Genomic DNA, 17996 nt, shown 5'->3' on the forward strand with positions numbered 1-17996 from the left:
GCATGACTGAATGCATGACACGTAGGACGTAATCATCTTCTTTTTTGAAGTAACGTCTGTATTATATAAGATAATATATGATATGAGAAATGTGCTCATCTTAGATCACGAAAGAGGAGCTATATTATTATATATATATATATATATATATATATATATATATATATATATATATATGTGTGTGTGTGTGTGTGTGTGTGACCTACATATTTTGCCACATACATACAAGCATGGTCGATTAAGATAATAATAAGATCTTATAGGGCAGATAATGTAAAGGCCATCTGTTTTTGTGGCCTACGGTTAAGGAGGGTGTCATGTGGCCAGCACTTTTACTTTTCCCCAACTAATGTCAGGTACCCATTAGAGCTGGGTGGACTCAGAGGCGCCCGAAGATCCCGAAATAAAAAATCCCAGTCTTCACCAGGATTCTCAATGGAGAAGATGTAGAGAAGGTAGGCTTACACGATGTTACTTCAAACATTTTTGTATTATATGATTTCGGATGCTCTTTCAGAGTTACAGATAATTTACATCCTAGCCCAAACCTCCCACAGGACGACGGGGGATGGCTGTGGGCAGGGTATGAACCCAGGACCATTGAGACGACCGAACGAGGAAATCAGAGCTGAAAAGAGTAAAATACTAGTTGGTGTTGGAGATTTTGAAGACTTGTTGAATGGCCAAACATTATAAGAAGTTTAATTATTTAAATACCTAAGGTCAAGCATAACAAGAGATGGAGGATCAATAAAAGAGATAGGCCTAAAAACCCGGTCAAGCTTGGCATCCGCTGTCATGAGCAAACTTGGGAAAATCTGAAAGAGTAACATCAGCTTCGAAATAAAATTTAAACTGTAGGGCTATTCTTCGCTAGCAGCCTCGTTAGGCCTACTCCTATATAGCTGTGAAAGCTGGACACTAAACGCTGGTTGGATAACGTAAAAAAAAAAAAGATGGTCCAGACTAGCTTGATATCCTACTAAGAACAGCTGCTGACTGTGAAAAGTGGCGGGATTTGGTTACGCGAACTGTTACAGCACCCCAACGAGGTCAAGGGACATGAGATAGGCCTAATTATGATGATGATGCATTGGTTAGGCCAATAATAAAATATGCATCCTCTGTTTGGGACCCCTCAACTCAAGAAAACACAAAGAAACTAGATCTGACACAAAAAAGAGCAGTGAGATTCATAATAAAAGAATATTCACATTTGATTAGAGTAACATCTTTATTAAAACCCGTAAATTCAGCAACAATTCAGGAAAAGTAAAGTAGCAATTATAAATAAAACACTGAACCCTAATCTTCAAACACAGTATCAAAACCTAATAACATACTCTGAAAGACCAAAGAAAAAGGCACATTCCTTGTTCAAATTTGTACTAATCCTTCTTCTTAAATTCCCTAATAGTGCTATTGGAGAATGGAGTGGGTTGCCTGAGTCAGCTAGGAAAACCAGTGACTTGGCAGAATTGAGGTCATTGATTAACATGCATGACTTACTAGATTGACCTAGGGACGTAATCTTCCTTTTTTCAAGTAACGTCTATATTTTTTAAGAAAAGATGCTTCATCGTCTATTAATTAATTAATTTCTTGTTTAATTTGCGATGCAAAAGTAATACTGCGAAAGTGTTAAATTGTTAAACTGCTTTGTTTGTTTTTGTTACCGGATGACTGCAAAATAAAACAATGATGGCTGCCTCCTGTACACAACCTGTTGTTGTTCCTGAAAACTATTTCCCTGCCTTTAAAGGTCAGATCAAAAAATAAAACGCTAAAGAATCTAGCGCACGCATTTTAGAGATCTAGATCTAGTAGATTAGCCTGATGATTACTTAATTAAGAAATTCAAGATCCAGTTCAATGCAGTTGTCTGAGTTGAGACTTCAAGTTCAACTTACTTAAACTTACTTCTGACCTGTGACCTGTCGTTCTGACTTCAACTCTCAAGTTTAGTTTGCATTCATTCAGCTGACCCTTTTTTCTTTCAATTTCAAGTCTCAAGTAGACTCTACTTAGACATAATTAGTCATCGTAGTAGAGTTTAGACTCTATTATCTATATAGATCTAATTCAAGTTTTACTTTTATTTATTTATTTTTTTTGACTTGCAGCTAAATAACAATAAAAAAAACAGCTAATCCAACCTAACCCTTGTACCTTGTAGGCATATTAAAAAATTAATCAACTTGAAACAGAGATTTGAATAAAGCTTGAAACTCTTTTCTAAACAAAATTAACTTCAAGTTCAATAACAAATATATCAATATATGTATTATGATTATTATGCTTTTGATCTCAGTGTAGAATTTAGTAGAAACCCCAACCCAACATGATACCAAGTCTCCATTCCATTTTATCTGCTGGACTCCTCTGTGCAAGCATCAATCCAATCAGCCAATAGTCATAGACACACAACAAACTACATCAATATTGACAAAAGTTAGAGTAGTGTTATAGTGCCACATACCTAAAACAAAAAATATGGGAAATGATATTTAGATGCACATTTCTTATTTGATACGCTAGAACAAATTCATACATGTGCTCCTTCTTCCCTATGGAATGGAATGGGTTACCTGAATCTGCCAGGATAACCAATGATTTTTTTGAAGTAACGTCTTTAATATATAAGATAAGAAGAGAACAAATATATATCATAAGTATTTTAATATTTTTTAAAATTTAGTTGAGGTTCTTTTGCATGCTCCTATTCAAGTCTACCAAACATCTGAGGCAGATCTTCACATTGATTTGATGATGCTTTGTTACCAGCTAGACACAATATGTAAGCAAGGCTTAGCAAAATCTGTAAGTTTTGTGTGAGAAATCATAAATACTAATTAAATACTAGCACTAAACTTAGATTGAACAAAAAAATAATGTTTGGTTCCACAATTAAAATAGGTCATTTTTTCTACATCTAGAACTATTTCCTGAAGTGTATCAAGCTTTAATATTGTAAAACAATTTTAATGAATAAAATATATATTTTTGCATAATAATTATTTCAAATTTATAAAGTTTTAAGAAATTAATATTGAGTTTTAAAATGTTTAGAATTAAACTATTTAATGCAAAGTCTTTAAAATATTATTTTTTGACTATATTAATATTATTTTCTTAGCCTGAAACAAAACGAGCAAGCATATTGCGCAACAGTAAAGGTAAATATAAATTGTATTCTACTATAAACTTTTCTGTCAAATCTTTTTATTTCAAAGTTTCTGAGAGCACCATCTAATAAGTTGAATAGTAAAAAGTTTGAAATAACTTGAATATATATATATATACCCCAACTGATTATATATAATATAAATCTGCCTATTCTAAGTATGTTTTCATGTTTTAGGCTCCTTCAAAATATTTGACTTTATTTTCTAAAAATGTACATTAAAATGTAATCTTCACCAGGGCTGTGATGTATATTTTAGAATTAATAACAATTGACTGCCAATAAATATTGAATAAGCAAATCTTCACCTAAATATATATATATATCACCATCATTTTGCATTTTCTCCAAAGCAACTCTGGTCTACAACAATATTCAGCAAGTCTTGTTTAAGTTGCTCAAGTCCACTAACTCTGGGAATATTGCAGTAAGTCTTTTAACTCAAGTAAATATTCAGTTTTTTCTTCTGACTCTAAAAACATTACAGTAAGTTACAAATTACAAACACATTTTATGTTGATTTTTAGTTTACAAGTTTTAATTATCAAAGTAATTTTCTTTAATGTAATCTTAGAAAGAAGATTAGTTTACAACATGTAGAAGAAAACACCATTTGCTTTTTCTGTAGTTATTGCGCTTGACTGGGTGGAGTATAATTGATGGGTATGCCTATCATAATGTAGCATTCTGAAATGGGAAGGCAGGGGCTGTCTTGCCTAAACTGAGTCCATTTTTTGTTCTCTTTTATGTACCCTGTAAATGTCATTGTTACTTATGTTTTGGCTTGGACGGATCGTTCTCTGTAACCTTTATTGGTTGTTTTTTTTGGTTTCTAAGTGCTGGTTAAGTTAAGTTTAATGCTCCTTTCATCTTTATTTCATTGCCCCATATGGGTTAATCATTATTGTCATGTTGAGTGGTTCAAAAGAAATTCATATTTGTCTTGTTTAGGGATTCAGGCTTGAGACTCTGTGGTAGTCTAGCTTGATCTGAGCATAGACTATTGGCTTGGTATGGACCATACTTTGTCCATGGGCATGGGCGTATTTGGTTGTGAGCAATGTGAGCTCGGATTTTATTGCTGGCATTGTAACTGAAGTGTGCCTTTTAAATTAAGCCAGTAGTCTATTTCAGTATTTGTATATAATGCATAATCACTGCAATAGTACTTAGAATGTAATATTGACTATTTGTTTTTCTTTAATTGAACTATCATTCATATCATATCATTAATCATGTTTTACATTACCTCTTGTTAAATACTGTACATAAACCCATTGGCATTACTTGATTACTTGTTTGACTTAATTAATGTACTATGTTGATAGACTGTCAAGGGTTTACAGGCAGACGAGCCACAGCAAAAATACAATCCGACAGGGGCCATTTTCCAGCCTATTTGGACAAATCTATTAGTGTTGAAAAGAAAATCTACCTATTCAACTCAATTGTCATCTCAATGGCACTTATACATTCAAGACATGGAGGCCAAGTATGGCTCAGCATCGATGGCTAAGATGGATTTTAAGAGTCATTTACAGAGAAATCCTTTACTGAAAGGACATTCTGCCACTTTTTGAGGTTGTGACCAACTGCAGCTTGAGGTCTGCTGTACTTCTTCCCCAGAGAGAAAGAATCGTGCATGAGGATAGCACTAACATGGAGGTCAAAACAAGGAAAAGAAAAACATGGACATCCTTGTATATTATAGCCCCACACCTTCATGGAAGATCTCATGGCAGTGGACATCAGTTTTGGCAGAGTTTTCAAACATAGCTGAATACTGATTTCTATGGAGAGTTTGCCCAATATGCTTGGGAAAATCTAAGTCTAAGTAAGAACAAACCTTTATAGTTCCTTGTAGCTCTTTTTCTCTTTTTCCTTTTCTTTCTGTGGCTTGCTGCTTTAGTCTACTTGTCAATTACTCTTAGCACCAGGGAGAATGATGGATCAGCACTTTGGCCATAAAGCTCCCCAGGCTGAGAAGGATGGTAGCTGATCAGTGAGGCACAAGGACTAGTGCTTCCTGTGTTGTTTTAGCTGCTTTACAGCAATGCCTGAATTGCCTCTTGATTACACTATATCACTGTATTAGATTTCTGGGTTTAGGTAACACTATGTTGCTATAGTAGAGTGCTTAATTTTTGCTTGTTTAACAATCTGTTTGTTAAATATATTATCAGAAATTAGGTTTTCTTCTTAAAATCATTTTAGGATTTGATGTCCTTTCAGAGTTAAAGATAAACCTCTCACAGAGCATGGAATGGCTGCGGACAGGGTTTGAAACTGGGATCATCAAAATGACAGTCCAGAGCACGTACTACACAACCAGGCAGCCATCCCTTTAATTAAAAAAAACAAAACATGAAGACACATGAATTTTTTTGTTGGTTATATGTAATAATGTTAGATTTGTAATGAAATATTTTTTTCTTCTCAAATTTAGTCATTTCCCATTGACTCTGGGCTGGAAGAGTTGTTTCCACGTGTATCTGCTTACATGGCAGGAAATGAACATTTGATTTCAAGTTTCAAATCCCCTGCTGTAGATGGTAATTGAATACTTTGTATCAGTTATGTGTTACACCTTGAACATGAACTCACTCCCCATTGATCTCAGACAGACAACATGCTATACCACTTTTAAGAAGAACATTAAGACCTACTTGTTTAAAACTTTTTTAGATTAGTTTTTAATTTCTATTGTCGTGTTTGTGTTTGTAATGTTATTACAGCGCCTTGAGCCTACATTTTGTTTGTTAACAGCGCTTTATAAATAAAATTATTATTATTATTAATATAGAACTTTTAATAACACATCTCATGAATACCTAAATATCACATTTTCATGACTTTATCAAAGTCTATTTAAACTTTGAAAAAACAACAACTTTGCTCTCTTGAAGTCATTATTAGAGTTTCAATGTGGGCTACTTTCAAACAAATCTTTTATGTCCTTGCCTTCAGAATACTTCTCACAGCTTTCCTCCATGCATCACCTGCTGTCTCTTTCTAAACAAATACATGAGGAGGTGGAGAGTCAATCACGACCTAAATATTTGGCACACCAGTTGGCAATACTATATGTAAGTTGTTGAGCATAAGTTGTCAATAGTTTCAGTATTTATGACTTTGTCTCTAAACTTATTTTTAATTATCAGTTTATAAAATTTATTAAAGACATCTTACTTCATATGTGTTTTTGTTATGCTATGATTTACTTCTTTTTGCTTATTAAAATTTAAAATATGTAAGGCTAAAAACAATGTTTTTATTGTTTTACTATTATTACTTTTTTTTTTATCTTATATTATTTGTATGATATGTGTCACCACCTCAAAGTTGGTGCCATAGAGTAGAAACCCTAATTCTGTATTGTGTATGTTAATTCCATATTGTGAATCTTATTCACAACCCATGTTGCACTAAGGTGAACACTTTTGACCTTAGGTGAACCAGAGAGTTAAAGGCAGTCAGTCCACATAGAGATCTTGTAGCAAGCACTTGTATTGAGTCACTTAAGATATAAGCAGTAGAGTTAGATGTTTAAAGTAGTTGGTTATAGAATAAGTACTAAGTTGTGATATTCGTATATTACTGTTGGATTAATACTGACCATTCCTGGGTCGAATTGTATGGTGTATTCACTATGTGGTGTTATATTAAACTTATTGTATCTGCTACACCCAGCGTCATTTCATTATTCAGTGATTTGTAACAAGAACCCAATGTCACCACCACGCCTACATTGATAACCACAGCCACATTCATAACATATAAAACAACCCGGTGACATTTATAAAATCAATGTGACATTCTTGGTGTCAGAAGTGTCCAAAGTGCAAGTCATTTATTGTCAGAAAATGACATTTTTGGTGTCAGAATAGTGTCAGAAGTGTCAGCAAACGATATTTTATACTACACACTTGGTATCTAGAGCTACTACTACATGTCACATTGACCTGCCATGACACAGTTACCGTTAGCGAGCTATTTTTTTTCATCTGTGATGAAATGAACAATTTGAACTGTTCCTGTCTGAGCTGTATTTTCAACTTTTTCCAGTTGACTACTGTCCTAAGTGTCATTTATCTGGAAGCCTGATTTATGTGGTTGTACTTTTACACCAGTTGAGATAGCTTTAGGAGCACAGCATTGTTCAAAGTTACTTTTTAACATCCTAAGCGGAAGAGATCAAACATGATATGCTGAGACAACCTGGATACTACAGCCTGTGTGGGTGAAACTAGACAACCGTGATACTACAACCGGTGTGGGTGAAAATCTAGTACTACAAGTCATTCAAGTCATCGTTTGAAGACAGCTGATATATGGTCAGTCGAAGTAGCTGACATATTCAAGAATCATCTACATCGAGTGCTCGTCATAATTCTAATGACACACTCCTATTGTCGCTGTCTAACAGCACAGTTAATAAGAGAGCGCTCTTACTCTTAGACCTCTCTTGTCGTCACTACCTAAGGTCATTTTTAGTTATTTATATTTGTTTCAGCAACTGTACGAAACAGTGGATTACCTATCAAGCACATGAATTATTTATTGGATTACTTGTCAACTATATGAATTGTTTAATGGATTATCTGTCAAACATATGAAGTATTTATTGGATCACTATTGTTCAAGAACTTGAGTACCGTATCATTTAACATTCTACTGTGGATTTAACAAGTGGATTACTTATGAACTGTACCATTGTGTTGTGGATTTAACAAGTGGATTACCTATGAACTGTAACATTGTACTGTGGATTTAACAAGTGGATTACTTATGAACTGTACCATTGTGCTGTGGATTTAACAAGTGGATTACTTATGAACTGTACCGTTGTGCTGCGGATTTAACAAGTGGATTACTTATGAACTGTAACATTGTACTGTGGATTTAACAAGTGGATTACTTATGAACTGTACCATAGTGCTGCGGATTTACCAAGTGGATTACTTATGAACTGTACTGTGGACATATTTTATGTGGAGCATCACCGGAACTTTATGTACAAGTCAAGCATCAAGTGAATATTTAAGGGAAGTAACTTTAATTACCCTTTAGTATTAATGAATATTGATTAGTTCTCTCTGAACTACACCACAATTTTTTTCATTGTTTACATTTGTATTTATATATACATTTGACTTTAGGGACTAAATTTAATTATCTATTGAGTCTGAGCATTTATATTTTTTTTTCAAGTAAGCATCCAGGTATTGGTAGGGACTCTTTAGATAAAGTAAATACTTGATCGTATAGCTGTATTAGTTAAGTTTGTATTTCGTCAAGTATCTATCATATTGTTAAACTCTTGTATTGATATTGTCTTGTTTATATTTGTTGAATTTTCTTTTGCGTCATAGTTATTTCTCATTGTAATTCTTTTGTCTACTATTTCTACTATCTTGTAATGTCTCTTTAAAGCAGACTGTTTAGTATCTATAGTGTATTTATGTTTGTCTAATTACTTATTAATATATATATTTATTTTACTTCTTATTTCAACCTATTTTTTATTATTATCAACACTACACTACACACTTGATACACTATGGGATATATTTTGATTTGAGATTGACAAGATTTATATTGTATATACTCTTCAAACACATTCAACTATTTTGATACTATTGATACATTGATCACTATTTACCAGACTAATAAGGCTCACATAATTGTGAATTATTTGTTGCAATAAACTTTTAAATTGCAAGTGGAGATACTAGAAATACATAATCATATAATTGATCAGTAAAGTATTACATTACGAACTAGATAAAGTACCAAGAATAACTTAAGACACCTCATAACCTCAATTGTTTCGCACAAAATATATATCTACTATTACCTGTAATTACTATTTGAGCAATAATAAGTATTTATTGTACAATATTTCATTTACAAATATCTAGTACACATATCTATTACTAAACTATATTACTAATTTGAATCTTTGAAAATGGCTGAGTATGAAAAACTAATAGAGATAGTGGATAAACTAAAGTTAAAAGAAGATGATAGAGCTGCATTCATTAAAATTGAAATAGATAGAATTAGAGTAGAAAAAGACAAGCAACGGGAAGAGAGGCTACATGAAAGAAGACTGAGAGAGAAAGAACAAGAAAACTTAGAGAAAGAAAAAGAACGCCAGCATGAAATAAAATTAAAAGAACATGAAGAAAAAATGGCAAAACTAGCAAAAGAAAATAAAGACAATTCAGCAAGTCAAACTTCATCTCATCATCAGTATCATAGCAAATTTAGGAACTTTGATCCAAAAGAAGACACATTGGAAAATTTCATTATTCAATTTGAATATATCTGTCAAACAGCAAATATGAATAGTGCACAAATGGCTCAACAACTTCTAGCTAACCTAAGAGGTGAACCACTAAACATCATCGACACACTAACTATGGAGCAAAGAAAAGACTACAACACAGTAAAACAAAGACTTATTGAACATTTTGGCAAAACGGAGGAGCACTATCGAAAACTTTTTAGAGAAATAAAACTAGCCAAGAATGCAGATTTAAAAAGAACAATACATGACATGCGCCAGAACATGACAAAGTGGCTACAACTCGCAAACTGCAACTTAGATGACCCCAAACAGATCTTAGATTTTTTTCTCATTGAAAATGTGTTAACAAATGTTACAGATGCAGCATTCTCATTCCTGAAGGAGAGAAAAATAAAAAATGAAGCTGAATTGATATCAAACTTAACAACATACAAGGACTCCCACCCAAACATCACCATTGACAAAAGGGAATTGTACAATGTAGCTGCAACAGTGACAGAAAACCATCCAAGAACTACAAATAAATTTAAATATGCCAAGAGCATACAATGTTTTTTCTGTGGCATATTGGGTCACACCAAAGCAGAGTGCAGAAAGAGAATGGCATCAGAAAAACAGCAATATGTAAATAGAAACCATAGATATGGAAGAGATAACAGAACTTTCCAGAGCTTCAGTCCTAACTATAATAGATCCTATCAACAACAATATAACAGAAGAACTTGGCAAAGCTACAGTCCAACTAACAGTAGATCACATCAAACAAACAGAAGATGGCAAAACAACAGAATGTCGAGAAGAGACCAATTTCAAGATAGACAACATACTTACCACAATAACAATCATACCAGACAAAACATAGCAGCTGTAGCAACTGAAAGACCAATAGAATATGAAACAGTACCATAGAAAAAGAATGTTTAGCCATAGTGTGGTGTACACTGCGACTAAAAAGACATCTGTTAGGCAGATTTTTCCTAATATTTACAGATCATAAACCATTAACCACTCTAAATGTTAAAGCAAATACTAATAGTAGAATTACAAGATGGACCATGATCCTAGCTGATTTCCATTTTGAAATAAAACAAATAAAAGGGAAAGATAATGTTATTGCTGATTTTATGTCCAGATATATTCAAGATAATCAGAATGACTTAGATAATGATCTATGTCATGTTAGTCAAAACTTGTATTGCTAAATGTCAAAGATTTAAGATTCACACCTTAAAGTAAAAAATTATTTTTACAACCAACTATGAGCATCATGTTGTAAACATTGAGCATTATGTTGTAAATATTGAGCATTGTTTTGTAAACAATGAGTACTATTTTTAAACATTGAACTAGAAACCATTTAAAAAAAAAAAAAACTCTATTAGTAAACAAACTTTGGAATTTGATTACTACATTGTAACCTACATTTTTTTCACATTCTTTTGGCAACAAGAATAACATTTTTGTATTCAACAATGTAAACAAACATTGAATTTTTTCCCAACTTATTCAGTACCTAGCTTAATTTTTTCCATTCAATGTAAACATTATTTTTTCTCATTGTATTGAGAACAACTGTGACAAATTTTTTTTTCTACAGCTATTGTAAACAAGATTGGAATTTTTCTACTATGTCATTTATCACAATTATATAACTTAGTCACATTTTTCAATACTATTGAAAAAGGAGATTGATTCATAATGTAACTTATTTATTCAATGTCAATTAGTGTAATTAAATATTGACTTACACTTGTATTTTTTGAAAACATTTTTGTCAAACTATTCTTATGGACTATATTTTTTTGTATTAATGTAAACTCAAAGATTGTATCACAACTGACACATTTTCTCAGTTGAATTTTTTTTGACAAAAGAGTTTTTTGAACTTTGTACTCAATAATTATTTGATAAACAATGTAACATTAAACTTTTGCCATTACTAGCTACAAATTATTTGAACTGTCATATGGAGAAATACTTAATTGAAACATAAGGTGCATGCAACAAGCACTATGAAAGATATTTATTTTGATTTGATGATCATACTTTTGAGCAAACAATATTTTGATACTTGAATTATACATATTTACTTGTGTAATATTAATGCACAACAATTTTTTATGGAGATATCAAACCTCATATTGAAGTAAACAGATACATTGAATTTGTAACAATGATCATTAAACAATTTAATCTTGAATTTTGACACATATATTTTGAATTTTTCTATACTTATCACTTACATATTGAGACTTACTTGTAACATTTTCTACATGATATGTACATATTGTACTATTGGTGTCAAAAACCAGACTTCTAACATTGCTATAGTGTCAAAGATTTTTTATAAATAGATATTGTGAATAAAAACTTGTATTAATTTTTCACATTGTGACATAGGAGATTGTCATTGAAATTTTCGTCACACTTTGCACATATTATTATGAAAAAGACTTGTAAATATTAAACACATTTGAATATTGATGTATATATTAGAACTACATGTAAAGAATTATTTGGGATGTTAAGTATTTGACTCAGAGAATTATTTGAATTGCCTTACAAGAATATGATGAATGAGAGAATTTTGCCCTTGTATGAATTTTTTTTGATTCAGCAAATATTTTGTGTAACACTGTCATATTATATATTTTATTGCAAGTTTGTAGTTCTATTTGAACTCTGCAATTGTACATTTCATAGACCCCAATAATTCCAATTGATCCTACTTATGATAATTATGTCGTCAAGCTGAAAAAAATTTCTTCAAAATTTTTTTCAAAAGGGGGGTGATAGGTAATGTCACCACCTCAAAGTTGGTGCCATAGAGTAGAAACCCTAATTCTGTATTGTGTATGTTAATTCCATATTGTGAATCTTATTCACAACCCATGTTGCACTAAGGTGAACACTTTTGACCTTAGGTGAACCAGAGAGTTAAAGGCAGTCAGTCCACATAGAGATCTTGTAGCAAGCACTTGTATTGAGTCACTTAAGATATAAGCAGTAGAGTTAGATGTTTAAAGTAGTTGGTTATAGAATAAGTACTAAGTTGTGATATTCGTATATTACTGTTGGATTAATACTGACCATTCCTGGGTCGAATTGTATGGTGTATTCACTATGTGGTGTTATATTAAACTTATTGTATCTGCTACACCCAGCGTCATTTCATTATTCAGTGATTTGTAACAAGAACCCAATGTCACCACCACGCCTACATTGATAACCACAGCCACATTCATAACATATAAAACAACCCGGTGACATTTATAAAAGAACGGTGACAATATGTGATGAAATTTACTTATTAATTCACTTGTTTATCCCATAAATTTAATGGTGTCTAAGAGAAACTTTTGGCAGTTTTGTTTTATTGGGAGATGACGTTATTTGTCAGTTTATTCTAGCTGAAATTCAATTCTTACTTTTATTTTTTCAGCAAGCTATTGTGAATTTGCCTTCTGGAGAAAATGTTTTCTCAAAGCATAAGAAAAATTTAGAAGAAAATTTTCCAATTCTGAAAAGACATCTTGCAGAGCTGCCAGAAGAAGGTGAAAGTTTGTCTTCTGAAGTAAGAGAATGGTAAGGTTTTATAAAGTCCTAATGTTTTGGGAATACCAAACTAATTGTTTTCTGAAAACTAAACAAACAAAAAATCATCTTTACATTCCATTTTTTTTAAAATACAAATCATTCATAGATAGCACCTTTCAGTATATTATATTGAAAAAAAAATAATTCAAAAGCCAAAGGTTAGCTTATCTTTAGAACTAGTTGACTATTAAATAATAATAATTAATAAGTACTGGTATTTCCCAGAGCTTAACAGATATATCACACTTTCCAAGCTTTTAAAAATTGTTATTTGAGAGCAATGCGTGGCATTTACCAATTTTTGTTTAAAGCATAAAAAGTTTAAAGTTTAAAACATAAACTTTGAGCTGATTAATTTTTTGTAGAAACTTTTACATTTTCTTACATTATGTGCTCTGACTATTTTTTTTTCCCTTTTTTAAAATCTTTAATGTGAATCAAAAAAACAAAAAGTAACAGTGTAGACTTCAGGGCTAGCTTGAAATGTTTTTGCGTTGTCATCAATTTAATTTGATTTCACTTATACTTTGAAATTCTTATGAAATCTTTTTTTTTTATTTTCCTTTTTTCTCAGGGTGCTGGATTTTACTGACAGTTTGATGCAAGGGATCCGATCCATGCCATCAGCCATGACAAGAGAACTTCTACCCCTAGCTATGTCATTCACGTCAATGTCCTAGCAGATCCTTCATTATTTGCTCAACTCATTGACATTAAGTGCAAAAGATTGAAGTGGTTCTGTGTAATGCTGAAGACATTGTTGATCTCACTGAAACAAAAGTTTTAGGAATAACAATAAGACCTATGTACAAGTTGTTGTTTTCTCCCTTCATATCTCAATTGCTACATTCCACAAATTGTTGTCCCTAACATCTTCAAGTAAATTTGTTTAGAAGCAGACTTGAAGGTTGTTTTGTTGGCCGGTGCTTTAAGGATGATGTTTTATTGTAAAGTAAAGTTTCCCTTTCAGACCGTGCAATCTATGGGACAGATGATGTAAAGGTCATCTGTTTCTGTGGTCCACGGTTAACGAGAGTATCATTTGGCCAGCACAACAACCATGTTTTATTGTAATATAAACAATGCTTTGTATTCAATGCCAACATCATAGATGTATAAATGTATAAACAAACACTGGAGGAAACATTTTCATCTCTTTTTATTGTGTTTTTTTTTAAATATTGGTAAAGAAAGTATTGGTTTTAGAATTACAACTTTGTATAAGCTTTCTTTCTGATATTTCTTTCACTTGTTAAGTGTGTAGCCATTTCACCACAAGTCCCACTAAGTTCTGTATAAAGTGACTGTAGAGAAACTGAACCATTTCCTATCTCAAGACTTAGTTGATTTTTGCATTGAAGTGAGGACATTTGAAACATTATTTCTAATTTATTAATTCAACATAACCTTTAGATGAGAGAAATATAACCTTGATCATTAGTTCATGATTTTAAATTGTTTTCCAATACGAAAACAGTTTGGCTTGTTCAGTACCTGCTACATATGTGGTAAATTGTATATGGGTTGTCATTTTTGTATACGTGATAAATAGGTGATCATAACTGATTTTTTTTTTTTGGCAGTTTAGGCTAATGGTAGAGTAATTTGAAACTAACACTGCAAGTAATGTAGCATGCATGGCCTAAGCTCTGCATTCACCTAGAACTAAAAAAAAAACAAAAGTCACAACTTATTTTTATTACCTTTTGCTATATTGGCCTGAGAAAAAATTCTTCATTTTCTGAACATAATTCTAGAATAGATTGTTGACTCTCCGAAACGTAGCCACTCTGGACCTATGCTATGTCCTTGACAGCTACCTGTAATTCTTTTCCTTCACAACATTTTACCCCACACACCACCACCCACAGATTCTGTGTGAATATATTCTGGCTTTTTTTATTTTAATATTTATGCAAATTTAGTATTAAATAATTGTGGTTTATGCTTACAAATGATTTCTGTAGCAATAAATAAACACAATCATTAGCTCTCCTGATGGTCTCTACACTCTGAAATGTGAGGATGAATCTACTATATAAGCATTTGATATCGAAGGGATTGACTTGTATATCACAAAAGATTTGTTGTAGTATTTGAATGCTTTTAAATTGTCTATTGGTGAGATTTACTGTTGTTATCTCATGTTGAATAGGAAACGTGCAAGATGTGTTGAAATGTTCTTGATGTTATTCTGTTCTCTCTGACCAACTATCTTTTGCTATGGCACACACCAACAAACAAAAATATGTTTTATTAACCTACGTTTAATGTTATAGACAAAGTGGCCCATTAATTAGATTTTAAATTACATTATTACATTTACATTATAGAAACTATTAACTTACAAATCTCTTTTGATGCTTTTGTATTTTTGATATATTTTTTTTTCTTTTTTCTTTATATTTTTACATAGTTTTTTTTACATTTTATATGTTAATCTACTTTCTGATGCATAATCTTATATGTAGCATAACAATGCATAATATTAATTTTATAATCCATTTTTCTTTTTTTTTTAGTGGGTCCTGTACAGAAATGTATTATCTTGTGTTTCTGTTGTCTGTCTGTCATATCAGTATCTCAGAAACGTAAAGTTCTAATTAAAATCAAATTTCTTCATCATTAATAAATATATGTGACAGCTACAAACTTCTTGAACCATATTCAGTAGGCATGTTGTATAAATGTACATATGAAATATAAAAAACTTACATTAAGCCGTATTATATACAAAATGAACAATCTAGTTCACCATCGTCATCATCATGATCAAAATTTGTGCAACAATAACATGAGGTCTTTCAAAAACATATTGTTTTCAAAATTAAGTTTGCATATTTTATCATCTCATCTGTTCCTTGACATTTGTCACAGATGCTGTGACAATTCGCATAACCAAATTCCACCTTTTTTATTGGTCATAAGGTTGCTGTGTGACAATTCATATAACCATATTCCACCAGTTGTTTTTTTTTATTGTAGGGGTGCTGTGACAATACGCACAAGGTTAGTTGTTTTTGTTTTAAGCTTTGTTGTACATTTACTAAAATAATAGTAAGGAAATGTCTTCAGGTTTGAAGATTATGGAAGAATGCAGTTTTTCAGGTGGCTACACAGACCTAGCCAAGACCTATATTTTATGTCATATCTGAGGCAGACAAAGCTGTACATTATGAGATAGAACTGTACAATACGATCAAATCTTTCTGTTTTTTTTTTTTGTTTTTTTAATAATCATTTTTTATACATGCTGTTATACTTTCTATTTTTATTTTTTTTTTGTAACTGACATCAGTGATTTTTTGTTTTGTTTTTGTTGTACTGTTGTTAAAATAAACATTCCATGACTCTGATCTATGTCATTATTTTATTTTTTTTTAATTTTTTTTTTGACTTGACTGAGATTTTTATGAGTTAAATAAACTATTAGCTCAATAAAACAAAAAAAAGTAAAGTTCCCCTTTCAGACCTTGTGGTCTATAGGGCAGATGATGTAAAGGTCATTTGTTTCTGTGGCCTATGGTGAAAACGAGGTTGTCATGTCAGCACAACGACCAACCGCCTTTACTTTTCCCCAACTAATGTCAAGTACCCATTGGAGCTGGGTGGACTCAGAGGTGCCCAACGATCCCGAAAATGAAAAATCCCAGGATTCGAACCCGGGACCCTCAGTTTGGATGTCAATCGCTTTACTGCTCAGCCACCGCGCCTCCATTTCTTTTACTTACGGAATGCCAATGAAATTGTACTATAAAAAATTCAAGTCTGCTATTTAGATATAGATAAAGGAAGTTTTTTTTTATTTAGTTCATTTGATGTTATTTTTCAGTCTTAATTCTTTTCTATTTTATTCGGGGCCGCCCAATTCCCTTCGCCTAGGGCCTCCTTTTACCTAGAGCCGGCCCTGCTTAATATTTGGTATAATTTTTATATTAACATGTACTCCTAATTATTTTATTTTACTCTAGTTATCTTTGAATTCTTTCTAATCGCCTGATTCTCTACACAAGGCTTAAATTATCTCCCCTAATGTTAGTACATTTTCAATATAAAAACAAAATTAATTAATTAGTTTATTACGACTAACGTTGATTTTGTTTTTTTACTGATTCATGTGTTGTCACCGAGCATGAGCTTGTATACAAAATGTAATGATGATTGAATGAGTAGAAGTGGTGCATGCATCGATTGCGAAAATCGAAACGTAAAAGATATAGAGTTGTAAGCGTTGTAAGAATTGTAAGAAAAGAATGGTCGTAATGATCAGTAATGGAATACTTTCTTTTAGTATTGAAATGTGGGGGAAAGAAATTATGGATGCCTTATCCCAGGTTCAAACCCTGCTGCCACCACCTATCGTCCTGCAGGAGAGGTTTGGGCTATGACGTAATAGGCCTAAATTTCATTTCTAAAAGAAACGTCTGAAAGCGTACAAGTTCAAGGTCAAAGTTCAATGTAATCTTTGAAGACTTGGTGCGAGACCATTAGTTATAGAAGGCCTGGACACTGACTTGCAACGTCATAGGTCTGTACGACTTGGCAACGCGCTTTTGGTCTAAACCAGGGGCGGACTGGGTGTCAAAATAGGCCCTGGCATTTTTATACCATCCAGCTCATAAATCGTATATCTAGGACTAGGTCTACCGTCTACCTGTCCTCAAAATAATTATGTTCAGTTTGATAATGTATCGATAATTGTACACACGCATACAAAGAAGACTATAATATATCTTTAAAAGAAATATAGACCTTGCGTTGCTCTTAAATCACAAAGTTTGAAGACCCTAATTAATGTATACACAAGGTGTGTTCAGATTAAATTAGTATTGCACTGTCGAGTCTGCAAAAGAATTTTTTAAACACGACGCTCAAAGGCTATAAAACTTTTAAAACAATTTC

The 17996-nt window shown here is 32.2% G+C and overlaps 1 protein-coding gene across 1 annotated transcript; it reads left to right on the forward strand.

The window, feature by feature from the left end:
* Positions 1–1626: 1626 nt before the first annotated feature.
* On the forward strand, positions 1627–16450 carry LOC106074926 (uncharacterized). The gene is made up of 8 exons (XM_013235819.2): positions 1627–1762; positions 2699–2820; positions 3137–3176; positions 3538–3611; positions 5631–5736; positions 6152–6270; positions 12940–13082; positions 13669–16450. Exons 1-8 carry the CDS (start codon positions 1699–1701, stop codon positions 13772–13774), a joined length of 774 nt encoding a protein of 257 aa, XP_013091273.2. The 5' UTR covers positions 1627–1698; the 3' UTR covers positions 13775–16450.
* Positions 16451–17996: the final 1546 nt, after the last annotated feature.

This window comes from Biomphalaria glabrata, chromosome 15 (genome assembly GCF_947242115.1).
Source record: "Biomphalaria glabrata chromosome 15, xgBioGlab47.1, whole genome shotgun sequence".
NCBI lineage: Eukaryota > Metazoa > Mollusca > Gastropoda > Planorbidae > Biomphalaria > Biomphalaria glabrata.

Coding starts and splice junctions, on each gene's coding strand:
- LOC106074926 (XM_013235819.2), top strand. CDS start 1,699: ATGATGGCTGCCTCCTGTACACAACCTGTTGTTGTTCCTGAAAACTAT. Junction 3,177..3,537: donor CATATTGCGCAACAGTAAAG/GTAAATATAAAT, acceptor TTTTCTCCAAAG/CAACTCTGGTCTACAACAAT. Junction 6,271..12,939: donor ACCAGTTGGCAATACTATAT/GTAAGTTGTTGA, acceptor TTATTTTTTCAG/CAAGCTATTGTGAATTTGCC.